Source organism: Paroedura picta, chromosome 7, assembly GCF_049243985.1.
Source record: "Paroedura picta isolate Pp20150507F chromosome 7, Ppicta_v3.0, whole genome shotgun sequence".
NCBI lineage: Eukaryota > Metazoa > Chordata > Lepidosauria > Squamata > Gekkonidae > Paroedura > Paroedura picta.
Window position 1 is genome coordinate 97,878,362 of NC_135375.1, and position 16,826 is coordinate 97,895,187.

Sequence of the window (16,826 nt, forward strand, 5' to 3'; positions counted from 1 at the left end):
AAAGGCAATCTTCTTGGGGCCCCTCTTTCCAACGTAAGCAAAAGCCACCTTTTCAAAACTAGAAGACTGAGGCCTGTTATTAGACACCCAGACTGTTCCAACCACCCCACATCATAACCACCTTTGTTCAGGCTAGATCTCGTGCATGATGCTCAGAATTCCACGACGATCATGTTGGTACCTGCAGGCATGCACCACAGTGGGAAGCAGCTGCTCCTCAAGGCCATTTCAGAGTGGGAAAGGGGTGGAATTTAATTATTCCAGCACACTGTTCATGAGAATTGTAGAATCTGATTTCCCCCCCCCCCCCCCAGAAGAAGGATCTCAGCGTAGAAGCTCACTGGCACTGTGCTCTAGGTGGCAGCCACAGTATATGCCATGGCCCCAAATCCATCCCCGATTGTTTAAGCAGCCAATACAGCCTTGTGCTTAATTGAATCCAGGGGCCTAAGGCAGGGGTAGTCAACCTGTGGTCCTCCAGATGTCCATGGACTACAATTCCCATGAGCCCCTGCCAGCGTTTGCTGGCAGGGGCTCATGGGAATTGTAGTCCACGGACATCTGGAGGACCACAGGTTGACTACCCCTGGCTTAAGGGACACCCTACTACTCCCTCCCACAAAAATACGGAGCTTTCTGCCACTGAGTGGCTCCTGAGGCTTCAGAAGAGCTTTGAGCTTTTGTTGAGCAGAATAGAAGAGTGCAGAGCTAACAGTACAATCTAAATTACATACCTCAAGCGGAGACAAACTTCCCATTAAGTAATACAGTGAACTGTGGAACATGAGAACAGCCATTTAAAAGCACATTCTCCCCCCCCCCCCACCCCCATACACAATCTGATAGGAAGGACTGGAAACAAGAGTTAGGGCACAGAAGAGGCTATTCAACAGCAGAGCAACTGCTCATGTGTTCAAAGTGGCACATCAAGCACTCTTGTGCAGAAGGCGACCACGTAACGGTCTGCATAAATACAAAGTGCTCCACTACAGTCCACATTCGCAGTGACCCCTCATCCTGCCCCCACAAAACTATCTTCTCCTAAGCCCCACATTGCCCCTTGGAAAACACCTTCTGGACATACTTTGACGTAGGCCCTTCCACAAGAAGTCTGAAGACTCCACCTGTCCCAAGCTGGCCCTGTTTGTTAGAGCCTCTGGTGCCAAGGACGAGAAGGGCAGGGCTTGCGTTCTTGTTCATCTGGAAGGAAAAAAAACCTTGAAAATTCGCACGGCCATCCAGTCAGTCTAACATACAATTCTACAATTACCAGCGGATTGCCATGGGGGTTTGGGCAAATTGCACGGACCCTCTTGCATTTTAACATTTCACTTTTTTCACATGATTTTCAATCGCGTCTTCGGTGACCGTTTCATCTTCATCGATGTTGACCTTGACTTTCTTGCCCACCAAGTCAAAGATGTCTTCTGGGGGATATCCTTTGGGTTCCCCCACCTTGACCGCGAGCATGTCCAGGGTCAGCGTGGTGCCTTCTGGGATCTTCACTTTGGCAACAACAGACTTTCCTAGCTGCAGAAAGACAAATTGGAGGAGCTTAAGTAATGTGCTGGTAAATCTGTGGAAGGGGTGGCATAAAAGAAAGGAGGCCTATAGGGCTGCATTTGGCATAGAGGCAAGAAGAGCTGTTTTTTATACCTCACATTTCACTGCCCGAAGGTTTACAGACACCTTTCCCTTCTTCTCCCCACAACAGACACCCTGTGAGGTAGGTGGGGCTGAGAGAGCTTTGACAGAACTACTGTGTGAGAACAGCTCCAACAGGACTGTGACTAGCCCAAGGTCACCCAGCTGGCTGCATGTGGAGGACTGGAGAATCAAACCAGGCTTTCCAGGTTAGAGGCCACCACTCTTTAACCATGACATCAAGCTGATAAGATTGCCCTCTCCACTGCCTCTCTTGTACCATGCTGCTACTTCACTCAGGGGTCCAGGCACAATGGGACTCCCTAAAACAGGATTGCACAAGTAAGGTATTGTCCATGCAAGTGGCACTACCTAGCACTGTAGAGCAGTACACCTGCCAAAGAGATGCCACCACTGTTAGGTCAATGGACAAAAGCCAACTTTTATAGCTGAAGAGCCAAACGGTGTCAAAGTTCAGAGCAACAGATCAAAGAGTCAGCATAAGAGATCCTATCTGCAGTAGATGAAAATACATTATTTGCATTACTAATCCTTAACATGTTGATTAATAACCCATAAGGTCTCTGCAGTACAAACGCCAGTTGTTCCAAGTCCTTTATTAAGAAGTGCTGGCTGAGAGCCAGTATGGTGTACTGGTTGGAGTCTGGAGCTTGGATCCAGGAGACCTTGGCTCGAATTCCCCCCTCTGCTATGAAAGCTCACTGGATGACCTTGGGCCGGCCATACCTTCAACATAACCTAACATGGGTGTTGTGAGCATAAAACAGAGCATAAAACAGAACAAAGAATTCAATTCTTTAGAGGTTTTTTGCCTGTTACAGTTCTGATATGCTCCTCTGGCAGGGAATGACCAAGCCAAGCGTGAAGATGGCTTTCTTCTTTTAAGTGCAAGTTTATGTGCTACTTGCAACATGGCAGAAAGACACCTAGAATGAGGTTCTGGAAACGTGCAGTTTTCTTTAGACACCATCTGCTAATCGATGAAAAGACACAGGGATTCATTGCCATGTTTTAAACTGCTGAGGGCCCCAACAAAACTATAGTTGAATCATCAATGGCCAGTCCAGCTACTAGCAAAATTATGGGTTGGAGCCATCCGGCTGTTCCACTGTTGAAAAATGGAGGGGGGGGGGACCCTTTGACCATCCAAAACATCTGCTACACTGGGGAACGTGGGGCCTGCACTGACAAAGGCCATGTGCAGCACAGCCTGCAGCGAGGAGCGGAAAACTGAGTGGGCTAAATGGCTGGATCCAACCCGAGATAAGTTAGCAGGCGTGCAGAAAGAGACAGTTGCACTAGTACTAATAATAGGAATCTTTATTCTTACCCCCCGCTCTTCCAGGTAGCTCCGTACTAAAACCCAGTATAAATATTAATAGGTACTAAAACATTCTGGTGCATACATACGGCCTCATTTCAATAAAATTTGGGGGAGTCCCAGTTCTTGCTTTGGGGGAGGGGAGGGGGGGTCTGCTCTTATTTCTATTCTTTCAGCAGCAAGGCCAGCTCTTCTTGATGTTGTATCTGGTGTTTTGCCTGGCCTCAGCCACAGGCCTGGTGGAGCAGCTCTGTCTTACAGGCCCTACGGAACTGACTGAGGTCCTGATCTCCTTCAGCTGAGTGTTTCACCAGGTCGGGGCCAAAGCCGAAAAGGCCCTGACTCCTGGTCAAGGCCAGTCTCGCCTAGGCTTGTGTGCACAGCCGTTCGAGCCCAAAGTGGCCAGCGTCATGGGGGGAGGGGTGCCGCCAGTGCACCAGTCGGCACACGTAAGCAGGCACAGAGCTCCTCCCCCCCCCCCGCACCACTGGCCTCACCTTCTTTGAGCCGGGATCCTATGTATATTTTGGTCACTGATCTCAATGTTCTTTGGAGTGTGTGACAAAAGAGGCAGACCCACAGATACGCTAGTCCCAGACTGCTTAGGGCAGGGGTAGTCAAACTGCGGCCCTCCAGAGGTCCATGGACTACAATCCCCATGATCCCCTGCCAGCGAATGCTGGCAGGGGCTCATGGGAATTGTAGTCCATGGGCCTCTGGAGGGCTGCAGCTTGACTATCCTTGGCTTAGGGCTTTAAAGGTTACTACTAACACCTTGAGCCTGACCCAGTCTCCAATCTGGAACCAACGCAGCTGGCAGAGCACTGGTGACATATGCGTTCCCCACTGTTATTTTGATCTTGGCACGTGAACCAAGACAGAAGCCGAATTCGTTTCCTGAAAAGGGGCTCTCGGCAGCAACTCAGGAAATATTTACCTTTTCATTACACGCCACTTCACAGGGCAGGAGACGCTTGACGGGAGACCCCATGGCCTTCTCCACCATCCGGATACTTCGCACCAGTTCCGCCAGCTCTTTTGGCTCCAGGGATGCCTGGTGGTCGCTTCCTTTCCAGGTCTTGTCCAGGGTGATGTGGCGCTCCAGGACTTTGGCTCCCATAGCAACTGCTGCGATAGAAATGGCTACCCCGGTCTCATGACCAGAATAGCCAACAGGAATATCTGGGAATGCAGATCTATATGCCTGTAGGGAGGGAAAAGCTGGTGTAAAATGCCCGCTTTCGCAGAGGATAGCTACTTGTTTCAAGGTAAGAAAAAGAGCTGATATTTTGTACCCCGCTTTTTACTACCTGAGACAGTTTCAAAGCGGCTTACAACTCCCTTCCCTTCCTCTCCCCATAACTGACACCCTGTGAGGTGGGTGAGGCTGAGAGAGCAGAGAGAACAGTGACTGTCCCAAGGTCCCCCAGCGGGCTGCATGTGGCAGAGTGGGGAATCAAACCCGGTTCTCCAGATTAGAGGCCTCAGCTCTTAACCACCACACCAAGCTGGCTCTCAAAGAGGAAGCAGTATCTTCGTGCTTTAGCAAATGAGATGCTGATATCACCATACAGCAGGTTTAGGCACATGAAAGAACCCCCTAAACATCAACTGTTCAAATGGGACCTCCGAGTATAGTAGCAAGAATGCTCCAGAGTTCTTGACATGTTCCCATGCTGAGCGGCATCAGAGCCAAGAGGAGGCATCTAAGGACAATGGCCTCTCTGCTGCCGGCATTGTCCACCACACCCTGTTCACTGACCGCTATGACCCGAAGGTTGACGTCTTCGGGCTGGAGAGGGTACGCACTGGTGCACTGGAGGAAACAGAAGTTTGGGTTGATGGGCTTCACCAGCTGGTAGACTTGCTGCATCGTGTTCATTGTCTGCATCCCACTGGAAATCACCATGGGGCGGCCTGGGTGGGAAGAACAGATTCTTGAGAGGAGATGGATGGAGCGTAATGGTGGCGTCTCAGTTCATTACTCTCAGCGTTCTACAATGAGGGACACACCTGTCCATTAATCTCCTATTTTGACATATTTAGTTCCTTCACTGTGTTCCCCCCCCCAGAATTAAACCCAAACAAATGATAGCCTTATAAACTTGTTATCCCTGCATAGTCTTTGAACCTCTTAAACATCTTTGTCATGTAAGATAATTTACTGCTCATCCTCTACCTATCTGTATGGACTGGTAATTCCCATTTAATCATATTTGCAAAAGTGTGTGTGCAGACACAAACTTATACCATGAATAAATATGAATTCAAAACTTTGTTCTGCTGATTCAGACTAACACTGCCATTCACCCGAATTCTTTTTTAAAGGTGGCACCAAGGAATTTGACAGGCAAGCCTGGCTTACTAAAAACAGAAAACTTCTCTTTGTTTAATTCAGAAATTCTGTAGTTTTGAGGATTTTATTTTCCTGATTTTCTGGTTTCAAAGACTAGCATTGCTCATTTTTAAATATAAGATTTAATATTTTCGTTGTTGCAATAATCCCCTTGTGATTGCCACGCTGTAATACATCCTGTATTCTACTATATTTTAGTAGGGTATAAATACTCAAGTCACTTGTGTGTCCCTGCCACTTTTTTTGGAACCAATGGGGAAATCAAAACCAGTTCTCCACATTAGAGGCTTAACCACTACTCCAAGCTGGCTCTCAAGACAGATGCAATGCTGGTTGGGGAGGTCTTGTGGGACATTACGCACCCCACTTTTAATAGGGTTCAACTGACCCCCTGCTGACTCAGTTAAGAGCCCTGGGTTTATACTGAGAACTAAGTTGATGGAGCTGTAAAAAAAAAAAAGGGGCTCTCTTTCAAGTCAGCCTAGCCTTGATACAACTGACTTGGCCACCTGGATTCCATGCCAACCAGACACTGAGACTAGAATACTGTAATGCACCGAACATTGATCTCCAGAAACAATTCAGGAACTCCAGCTGGTGCAGAAGGCCACAGCCCAGCTATTATTTGGAGCTAAAGGAAGCATGCCTATCACTCTCCTTCCATAGTCACTTCACTGGCTGCCCGTCCGTTACTGGGCTAAGTTTAAGACGTGGCCTTTGGACCCTCAGATCCGTGAGGCTGTATCTCCCCATGCTCTTCCATAAAGCCCTGCCCGTCTGAGCAAGGCCTCTGCTGGTGGCAACCTACAAAGAGGCAAGATCAACAACTGCTTGTTCACATGCCTTCTGTGGTGGCCCCTGCCTCCCAGAATGGCCTGCCTGAGGATGAAGGCTCCCAACTCTCCCGGCTTTCCACAAAACTGAATTAGTCAAGATAGCTTTTCTACACATGCATAAGGGTAGCAAAGTACTAAAGGCTTCATTACGTTACTTACACAAATTACTAGGGACTGTGGTCTGTACCACTGTGTGTGGGTAGTTATGGGTTGGGTCCTATTGTTTAATTTTTGTATAATGTCATCTTAATGCTTTGCTTTCATTGTTCTTTAGACTTCTGGTTGGTTTTACAACCCACATCCTATTTTGTTGTGTATTGAATGTCCCATCCTGTTGATCATACTGACTCATTTGGTAATCCACCTTGAGTCCTAGTGAGAAAGGTGGACTGTTTATCAATGAATCGTCACAAAGAAGAAATGCAGGAGGCTGTGACTTCTCATCTTCAGACAAATATGATGTGGTGCAGAACAGGAGAGGAAACAGAGGCTGGAATTTGGGGTGACAGTGAATTGCCCAAACTCTGGCCCTCCAGATGTTCATGGACTATAGTTCCCATGAGCCCCTGCCAAATGGCCATATTGGTAGGGGCTCATGGTAATTATAGTCTGTGGACACCTGGAGAGTCAAAGTTTGGCCACCCCTTGTCTACCCTGTCTAGGCTGGCTCCAATACAGCTTACAAAGGATAGAAGGAGACTTGCCTGGTGCTTCCTTTCTTTTCCCCCCAAGTACCTGGCAAAAACTGTGCTTTTTCTCCAGGTATTAAGTAAGAGATTCCATCATTTAAAGCAGGCTCTAGCCTGGAGACTGCTTAGATACAAAGCATTTTAAGGTGTTGAGTGTACTGCATTTATGCTTTTAATGATTTGCTTGAAGTATGTTTTAATTTAAAATAAATAAATAAAAGTGCAATGATATATAGGTGTGTGAAAAAAAGGTGGCTGCACATATAATTGTTAAGAATACGCTTTACGCTACATAATATATTAAACAAACAAGCAAGTGTAGTGGTTAACAGCGGCAGCCTCTAATTTGGGAAACCAGGTTTGATTCCCCACTCCTCCACTTGCAGCCAGCTGGGTGGCCTTGGGCTGGTCACAGTTCTCTCAAAGCTCTCTGTCTCGTTTACTTCACAGGGTTTGTGTTGAGGGTAGAGAAAAGGAGGGCGATAGTAAGCCACTTTGAGATTTCTTCTAGTAGTAAAAAGCAGGATAGAAACCCCCAGCTTTTTCTTCCTCCTCATCTTAATCTTTACAATAATCTTTACCTCAGTTATTATAACCAATCTATTTTGCCACTATTATTTTCATCACTGCCAGATATTCTGCTTGCTCAAACTACCAACAAACTTTACGTTGTAGCTTTGATGGTGTGATAATACCGTTTTATTTTGCAAGCTGCCTCCAGCAGAGAGGTAGTAGAGACTAGCTAAAAGTGTCTTCATGGGGAGGGGACCATGCCAACCAACACACTTTTCATCAGATTATTTGCCAGGGGGCAACTGAAGCTACAAACATCGCACTACCCTTCGTCGTGCCACTCAAGCAAAACAAGCTTACCTTTTTTTGCTGTCTTTTCCAAGTAGGGGAAATTGTTTGTATCTCCTGATCCTACTTTAAAAAATGGAACATCCAGTTCATGCAGGAATTCCACGGCCATCTATGGAGAGAGAGATCAGTGTATATTTATTTATTATATTTATATACTGCCCTCCCCTGAGGCTCAGAGTGATTTACATAGAACTTGGCAAACAGGGAACAGTACAGATAAACTTTATAGTTGCAAACAGTAACAGTACAGTGATGGCAACAGAACAGTATGCTGGGAACAGTAGAACAATGGAGAATAGTAATTTAGCTAAAGCGCACTGATGGCTCTGTGGGTTGGACAAATCGGCGGTTTTCATCCATCAGGAGGAAGAGCTAGGTATCATCAGCATATTGGTGACAGCCCAGCCCAAACTTCCGCACCAGTTGAGCAAGAGGGCGCATAAAGATGTTGATTGGAGAGAGAACTGCTCCCTAAGGAACGCCACATGCAAGTTGATGGCGGCTTGATGAACTCTCTCCTATTGCTACCCTCTGTCCGCGATCCCGGAGAAAGGAGATCAGCCACTGAAGGACAGTCCACCTAATCCCAGCATCAGTGAGGCAGTGAACTAGAAGCTCATGGTTTACTGTGTCGAATGCTACTGAGAGGTCTAATAACACAAGCGGCGCCGACCCACCCTGGTCTAACTGGCAACGGAGGTCATCTTTCCCCTGTGTTAATGTAGATTCTAGTTCATAAGTCCGAGGGGCAGTTAGTGTCAATGGTGAGCAGGGGGAGATTGTGAAAGTCAACCCTCTTTCATTAAGGGGCTCAGGAATTCCCATTCATGGACCCCCTCGGGATGACTCAGCCCCACTCCAGAGCAGTGTCAGCAAGTCAGAACTTGGGGGGAAAACAGAGATTGTAATAAAGCCACCAGTGAGGAAGCAGAAATTCCGAAGAAGCTCTCTCTAGTGATCCAGTGATCATACTAGGCAGGCACGTATGCTCAGAGATTCTGTCTCCCCACAAGACAGTCACCTCACTTCGGAAGTAGCAAACTCTACAAACACTCTCCGAACCTGCTGTGTACTGACCTCGTCCATGCCGGAGGCTGTAAAAAATATGCCGATCTCTTTGGCGTAGCGCTGTAGCTCCCTGTACTGGTCATGGCTGAACTCCAGGTGGCGCTTGTGCTCTCCGTACGTTTGCCCCCACGAGTGCTTGGATGTGTAGGGCCTTTCCAAGGCTCTCTTGTTGAACTTGTGCTCCAGCTCACTTTTCTGGAACTTGGCACAGTCCGCTCCACACTCCTGTCGATACACAACCATTGCACAGGGCTAAGGACAACGAACAGAGCCCTGCAAACTCTGCACATGCATGAACAAATTAAGCGGCCGTTGGATTGGTGCAACATTAAATCCAAAACCCAAAGTCCCCGCACGACTTTCATTCAACCCAACCAAAAAACAAAGCATTTGAATTCTCCAGAACTCTGGGTTTCTCCCCTCACCACCCTTTTTCGTTTTTAATATCCAAAGCTTGTGCATCGTATTATGTTACTTTGCATGAAAGGTATCATGAAGCTTTGAACTCCACCCCTGCTTGAAGGTACCTTACCACCTTGAAGATTAACACATTTGTTGAGAGCCAAGCTGCTGCAGGCTACAGCCCCCTGCATCAGAGGCATCATCATCATAATCCAAAATACATAATCACAGCAGCCAGGAATAGCATACCATGTCTCATGTAACCCAACCAGCAAATGAGTTAAAGCCATCCATTGTACCAGATTACAAAGACAATCTACTGAACTCGCAGCCCAGAATTGCTTGTTTACTCCCTTCTGTGCAGGGGTTAGCAGAGGGTCAGCTTCAGATCTACAAGACTTGGATTCAAATCTGGTTGAAGGAAGTATAAAAATATAAGTATTGAGTGATCTGGGGCCAATCAGGGCCTCAGCTCCCTAAGAGATTATTGCAGGGATAACAATGAGCTGGGAGTATCATCTGTGTAAAAAAGGTGGGCTAAAAATGTAACAAAAACCCATACCAAGTGTGCGGGTGGGAATAAACATAACAGAGGTCAGTCACCTCCGGCCACCAAGGGACACCAACTTAATCACGGGAAAAAGCATGGAAGGCGAGGGGGATGAGCTCCCAACACACTGGCAAAAATCACAGTCCCATAAATGAATATGAGGCATAGCCTGGCATAGTCTAACCAGGGACTACAATCACCATGAGCTCTCCACACACTACAAAAATCACAGTCCCATAAATGAATATGAGGCACAGCCTGGCGTAACCTAACCAGGGGTGGCCCAACTGTACCTCCTTCAGCTGTCCAATTCAGCTGTGCAATTACCACGAATTCTCAACACACTACAAAAACTGCAGTCCCATAAACAAATATGTGGCATAGCCAGGCATAGTCTAACCAGGGGTGGCCCAACTGCGTCTCTTCCAGCTGCCCGTGGACTACAATTACCATGAGCCCTTGCCAGCAGGGGCTCATGGTAATTGTAGTCCACGGGCAGCTGGAAGAGACGAAGTTGGACCCCCCCACCCCCGGCCTAACTAACCCAAAGCTCGCTGGGCTTCATTCATTCATTCATCCATCCATCCAGCCTGCCAACCTCCCTCCCGCCCCTCCTTCCCCACCCAATGCCGGCCCCCCACCTTGGCCACGCGAATCATCCGCTTGGCGATCTCGAGATCTCCTTGGTGGTTCTGCCCAATCTCGGCGATGATAAAGCAGGGGTGATCTCCGCCGATCAGCCGCCCCGGGCACAATTCAAACTCCAACGGCATCTCGGGCGAACGTTAGAAGACTGATTGACAGGGGGGAGAAAGGAGCAACGAGCACAACCCGGCCCCCTACAAGCGACCTCAGGGACCCGCCTTTCCCTTCACGCATGCGTGTCAGGACAGCGAGCCTTTTTTGACGGCCCGGTCCTTCCTTCCCTTTCCCATTCATCCCCCTGATGGCTCCGTTTGGCCAATCGTAGAGAGGCCAGCGGAAGCGGGCAGCCAATCAACGCCCGAGGAGTCGCAGAGAGCCCGGCCAGGGAGCGGCGCTCGCGCTCTAACTGCGGCGCCCGTATAGGAAAACGTACAAACCCGCCCTGCAGGGCGCGTAGCGGGGACGGTGCTCGAGGGCTGCGGCGACGCCCAGACTAGTTTTACTTCTCCGGGCGGTCGTTTGCCGAATGTCGCCGTGTATTTCGAAGCAACGTGGCAGAGAATTTGCCTGCATCCCGCCCCCGCCTTTAGCCGCAAAGCCCACAAAGGAGGAAGCGGAAGCTCCACACAAATCTGTTAGTTCTTGACAGGTGTGCTCTGAGGCAAAGAGAGGACTGCAGCCAGATGCGCGGATCCCGGACAGGAAGAAACCAAGGACACGTTTACAGAATGGGATTCCAGCAAGAGGTCTCTGGCCTGGAATCTAGTCATAATCTGAGGCTGGCCATTGGAGCTGTGCCGAAGAGGCTCACAAAACACCTGGATGCTGGGCCTCAAGCAAATAACCCCAGCTTCAGTTAGGAACCACAACAGTCCTGCGAAGATACCTCTGTTACTCCTAAGAATTTGGCTAGATCTCCAATTGCATACCCAAAAGAGTTGCTAAAGTATTTAATCTTTTAAAACCATTTTTATTAAGCTTTTTACCGAGCTACAAAACAAAAGCCAAATGGTTCCTCTCCCCCTCCCATCACCGCCTTCTAATTCTGGTTCCTTCGGTCCACCCTGCTTTCAGCTTCCTTATAGCTGTGACTAGCCCCTAGATGTTAGAGATTTGGATACAGACTATATTCTAATATAAACCAAAGGTGCGGTAAACATTCGGAAAAGTGCAGAGCTAGAAGGGGACCTACTCCAAAAAGTCTGAGAATCTCTATGGCTGAAAAAGTATTCGTTTGGGTCCCATTCCACAATAATAGAATACTTTATTTCAAATGGGGAATGCTTGTTTTTAGGGATGGGGAACCCTCTTCATTTAAAAAACCAGCTCAGTATCTCTGGTGATACCATAATTTTAAAAAATCCTATCTAGAGTTGCCAGCTGATCAATAATAATACTCACGCATCAGGTACATGGAGTGTCCTACTGGACTGGTGTTAAATTTTGGTACAATAGATCAGGGTTTCACAACCACGGTACCAGGGTACCATATGGCACCACAAAGGGCCTTCAATGGTACCATAGCATGGGGTTTTTCGAAATGGCAACTGGGGAGAGCCCTCCCATCCTATGAAAGAAAAAGGGGTTTATCTTTTTTTTAATCTCCCCTTATTTGGGCATGATGACCTTCCCCCTCCCAAAGTGGCCAATGATGGGAGGGTCCCCAGCCATTTCAACCATTGCCACCCGTGGCTCCTCTCACTTCTAGGAGTCATGGCTGGGAGGCGTGGCCAGCTGTCATCCCTTCCGGGTACCTCGAAGCCTGAAAAATATTTCAGAAGTACCTCCATGGTCAAAAGGCTCAAAAAGACTTTAATAGACCAACTCAGCTATCCCTCTGGAAAAGACACAAGAAGCAATCTGACCTCTGATCCATGGATCTATCAACCCTTGCCTCCAATCCCCACTTCTTTCTTTTAGTACCATGCCAAGCTATGATGTGACACCCACCACTGGAGGAGGAATCTGAAAAGACTCTTTTTTAAACCCATGTCATTGGCTATTGTGACCTGGCAGCTATATTTGATGACCTCATTCCAGTGTCCCCTGAGTGAAGTCCTCAACAACTGGGCAAAAAGCCCTTTACGCTGTTTTCATCTTCCTTAATTCCAGGACCAGCCTTGGCTACGAAAATGAGGATGCAGTTCACAGAAAAGAACCATAACAGCTTCATAATGCAGGCCCTGAACAAGCAGAGAAAGAACAAAGAGTTCTGCGACGTGGCCCTCAGCGTGGACCAGAGCGTCTTCTACGCCCACCTCAATGTCTTAGCAGCCGTCTCCTCCCATATCAGGAACCTGATTACCAGCAACGACATGAAGACGGATGATGAGCTCTTCATCATCATCGACGCCAAGTTCTTGAGCTCTGGCTTGGTCGAGGAGCTGCTGGATTACTTCTACACAGGGAAGATTCTCATTTCTGAGAAGAACGTCGAAGAGTTGCTGAAGGGAGCCAAGTATTTCAATTCCCAGACGCTCAAAAGCCACTGCTCCGATTACCTCCTCCGGTCCCTCAAGAAGGACAACAGCCTGTACTACATGTTCTTGGCGACCACATACGAGCTGAAAGAGGTAGGGAATTCCGCCTACGACGGAGTGCGAGAGAACTTCCACTACTGGGCCAGCCCGGAAGGCATCGAAGACCTGATGTGTTGCCCTCCTCAGATCTTCGGCAAGCTCCTGAAGGACGAGAACCTTCACATCCAAAACGAGGACCAGGCCTTCCTGGCTTTCCTGCAATGGGTGAAGCACAAAACTCCGGAAAGGGAGAAGTATTTCAAGAAGTATTTCGCCTACATCCATTTAACCGCCATCTCCAGCAAGGCCCTGCTTTCTGCTTGCCGGGAAGTGTTGGTTTTTCAAGACCACTCCGGTCCCCTGTCCCGGATCGAGAGCGTTTTGAGCGAGCGCAAACACGGGAATCCTCAGAGCCTGATGCTCTACCAAAGGAAAGGGGCGCTGGTGGACTCCGTGGTGATTTTAGGAGGACAGAAAGAGCAGGGGAGGTTCAGCAACGGCGTGTTTGCTTACATCATCGCCGAGAACATCTGGCTGAAGCTCACGGAGATGCCGTACAAAGCGGCTGCTCTCAGCGCAACGTCCCTGGGGAAGTACATCTATGTCTCGGGAGGAACCACAGAGCAGATCTCCGGCCTCAAGACAGCCTGGAAGTATGACACGGATACCAACTCCTGGATCAAGCTTCCCGATCTGCCCACGGGTCTAGTCTTTCACACCATGGTGACTTGCGGGGGAGCAGTCTACTCCATAGGGGGAAGCACGGCACCGAGGAAATACATCTCGAGTATCTTCAAGTACGACGAAGGGAAGGAGAAGTGGATTCTGGCCGGGAAGATGAGCATCCCCATGGACGCCCCTGCCCTGATCACCAAAGGTGACACGGCCATTTACATTGTGACGGGGAGATGCCTCATCAACGGCCAGTTCTCTCGCGTCGGCGTGGTGGATTGCTTCGACATCCAGACCCGGAACGTGGTCCAGTACATCACCTTTCCCATCCAGTTCAATCACAAGCCGTTGCTGTCCTTTCCCCAGGAGAACGTCTTGAGCGTCCAGAGCCACAAAGAGAGCCTGGAAATCAACCTGCAGAAGGTTAAGATCACCAAACAGACCACCCTCGTGCCCCTCTTGCCCAACAACTACAGCTTGGATCTCTCGCACGCGGTGTGCTCCGTCGGGAAGAACAAGGTGTTTGTGTGCGGCGGCCTCATCTGTCCGGGCAACAAGCGGCCGGACGAGTATTCCATCAGTCGACAAGCGTACATGTTAGACCAAAGCACCCAGGAATGGAAGCTGCTTGCAGACCCCCCGGAAGCCTTGGATTGTCCTGCTTGCTGTACAGCTAAGTTGCCTTGCAAGGTTCTTCAAAAAACCGTAGTCAATTAATTAGGGAAGACAGAAAACAGAGTTTCTAGCAATAAAAATGACTGGATTGCAGATCTCAGGTAAAAACGGGAGATGCCTCCTCTTGGCCTCTTTATCCACGTTCCTTGATTCAGGTAGTATGCTTAGGATGGGACATCTGCTCTGTGAGAACCACTTGGATGGGGCGCAAAGAAGTCACCCTGTACTATTATCGACCGTTAACACATTAAATTTATGTATCTTTTTTCAAAGTGGTAGACCAAGTGCCAAATAAGAGTTTTTTTCAGAGGCTTAGCAAGGGCAGCAGGCCAGGCGGGACACGGTTATTTTAATTTCTCAATCTCTGGGACTGCAGCATGGTACTGGAGACTATACACCCTGCTGAGGCCCCTCTCCTCCCCAAACACTGCCACCCCCAATCTCCATGCCCCAAATCTCAAAATATTTCCCAACCCGCAGCTTGCAACCCTAGATCTGCAGAAATCCACACCTTCCCATCCTCACATGGTCCTAAAGCGCTTGTCCATGATCTGTCCAAAAGAGTCGAAAAAATGGGTAACTGATTTATGCCACCTGGAAATGCACTGTAATCCCAGGAGCACTCTAGCTACCACCTGGATGCTGGCAACCCTAGGTCTCACCTTTATCTACATACTCTGAACAGTTCCATTTTGCTGCACCATATCAACCATTAACACGTCTTTTTCAAGGTAGAAGACAAAGTGCCAAATACCAGTTTATTCAGAGGCTTAGCAAGGGCAGCAGGCCGGGCGGAACAATGTTATTTTAATTTCTCGGCATCTGGGCCTTCAGCATGGCCACAAGCCACAGGAGAATATCCAAGCTTCAAAAGCCATAAAACATTACATAACGTTTTCTTTTCAGCATTTCAAAGCAGCCACTGAAAAGTCAAAACTGGCTTGCTCAGAAGGTACCAAAAAACGCTGTACCCAGAGCCAGCATGGTGTCGTGGTTAGAGCCGTGTTGGACTAGGATCTAGGGAGATGTGGGGTCATGTGCCTACTGCATGAAAACTCGCCAGTCATTCTTAGCTCAGCCTACTTCACCGGGCAGTTGTAAAGATAATATTAGAGAAGGAAATAACAGCTTTGGGTCCCCAGTGGGAGAAAAGTGGGGTATAAAGTTCTAAAACAAGAAATCGATTTTCTTTGGTGTTGTTCGAAGGCCACCATGCAGTATATTTAGTGTTAGAAGAGCATCTGGTTCTCTTAAGCCAAATTTGGCTCTGGGGGGGCAGGGATCATGAATATACTTAGCATATGCTCAGAGGCTATTATTTTTTTCTGTTCCCAGCCACATTAATAATCCTTGCATGTTGTCATGGAGTCTGGGGAGGGCATCTGGGTTTGGGGGGCGGTCTTTGGGGGTGGAGCCTGGAGTAGGAGGGATTTGGGGTGGGGAGGAACCTCAGTGCTGTGGTGTCTCCCCTCCAAAGCAGCCATTTTCTCCAGAGGAACTGATCTCAGTTGCCTGTAGATGAGCTATAATTCCACGGGATTTCCCACTCAGAGGTTGGCATCCCTTCTTCTACATGAGGCTGATCCCAGTTAGATTCCATTTCTACCCCCTTTTTTCTTTTCTTTTTGAAAGAAATATATATATTTTTAAAATGTCCATATCGCTACTAGGACGTTATCTATTGAAGAAATAGCAGAGCCATGCATAGAACTTCCTGGCAGTGACTCACAGGTCTGGAGGGAGACGACCAGAGCACTGGATCAGTGGTTCCACCTCTCCTGAACACCATTAGCAGAACTCATTTCAGACCTCCAGGTGACCCCGACTGGCAGCAGAGCTTCGGAAATCACACGGATAGAGTTCTGCTTAGGATTGCACAATCGATTCCGAAGAATCACGGCCGGAGCTGAGCCAGCACCCGCCTTTGGAAGGAAAGGAAATGAGAGACAGAAAATGTCGCTGAGAGCAGCAAAGCAAAACCCTTCCCAATTCAGATGTACTCCAGTCTTTTAGGCAGGGTTGCCAACCTCCAGGTGGGGACCTGGGGATCTCCCAGGAATAGATCAGATCTCCATATCTCAAAGATCAGTTTCCCTGGACGGCTTTGGAAAGTGAGACCTCTAAGGAATAATATTCACTGAGTACCAGCTTAATGTAGTGGTTAGGAGCATGGACTTCTAATCTGGTGAGCTAGGTTTGATTCCCCGCTCCCCCACATGCAGCCAGCTGGGTGACCTTGGGCTCATCACAGCCCTGATAAAGCTGTTCTGACCGGGCAGTGATATCAGGGCTCTCTCAGCCTCACCTACCCCACAGGGTGTCTCTTGTGGGGAGAGCAAAGGGAAGGCAATTGGAAGCCGCTTTGAGACTCCTTCGGGTAGAGAAAAGTGGCATATAAGAACCAACTCTTCTTCTTCAGTAATCTCAGGGCTCTCTCAGCCTCACCTCCCTCACTGGGTGTCTGTTGTGGGGAGAGGAAAGGGAAGGTGACTGTAAGTTGCTTTGAGACTCCTTCAGGTAGAGAAAAGTGGCATATAAGAACCAACTCTTCTTCTTTTTGAAAG

At 48.4% G+C, this 16,826-nt stretch overlaps 2 protein-coding genes across 4 annotated transcripts; one reads left to right on the forward strand and one right to left on the reverse strand.

Annotated features, from left to right (window-relative positions):
- Positions 1-307: 307 nt before the first annotated feature.
- NANS (N-acetylneuraminate synthase) lies at positions 308-10,646 on the reverse strand. Of its 3 annotated transcripts, none has more exons than XR_013232679.1 (7): positions 10,393-10,646; positions 8,809-9,024; positions 7,741-7,840; positions 4,749-4,903; positions 3,924-4,190; positions 608-1,530; positions 308-467 (listed from the first exon to the last, which is right to left on the reverse strand). XR_013232679.1 is itself a non-coding variant. In XM_077345578.1 (6 exons), exons 1-6 carry the CDS (start codon positions 10,522-10,524, stop codon positions 1,321-1,323), a joined length of 1,080 nt encoding a protein of 359 aa, XP_077201693.1. In that variant the 5' UTR covers positions 10,525-10,646; the 3' UTR covers positions 561-1,320. The 3 variants fall into 3 exon arrangements, 1 of the variants encoding a protein (XP_077201693.1); XR_013232678.1 differs by having other exon boundaries at positions 585-1,530; XM_077345578.1 differs by lacking the exon at positions 308-467 and having other exon boundaries at positions 561-1,530.
- A 188-nt stretch (positions 10,647-10,834) lies between these two features.
- CCIN (calicin) lies at positions 10,835-14,552 on the forward strand. Its single transcript, XM_077345576.1, has one exon. The coding sequence runs from the start codon at positions 12,529-12,531 to the stop codon at positions 14,302-14,304; it is 1,776 nt and encodes a 591-aa protein (XP_077201691.1). The 5' UTR covers positions 10,835-12,528; the 3' UTR covers positions 14,305-14,552.
- Positions 14,553-16,826: the final 2,274 nt, after the last annotated feature.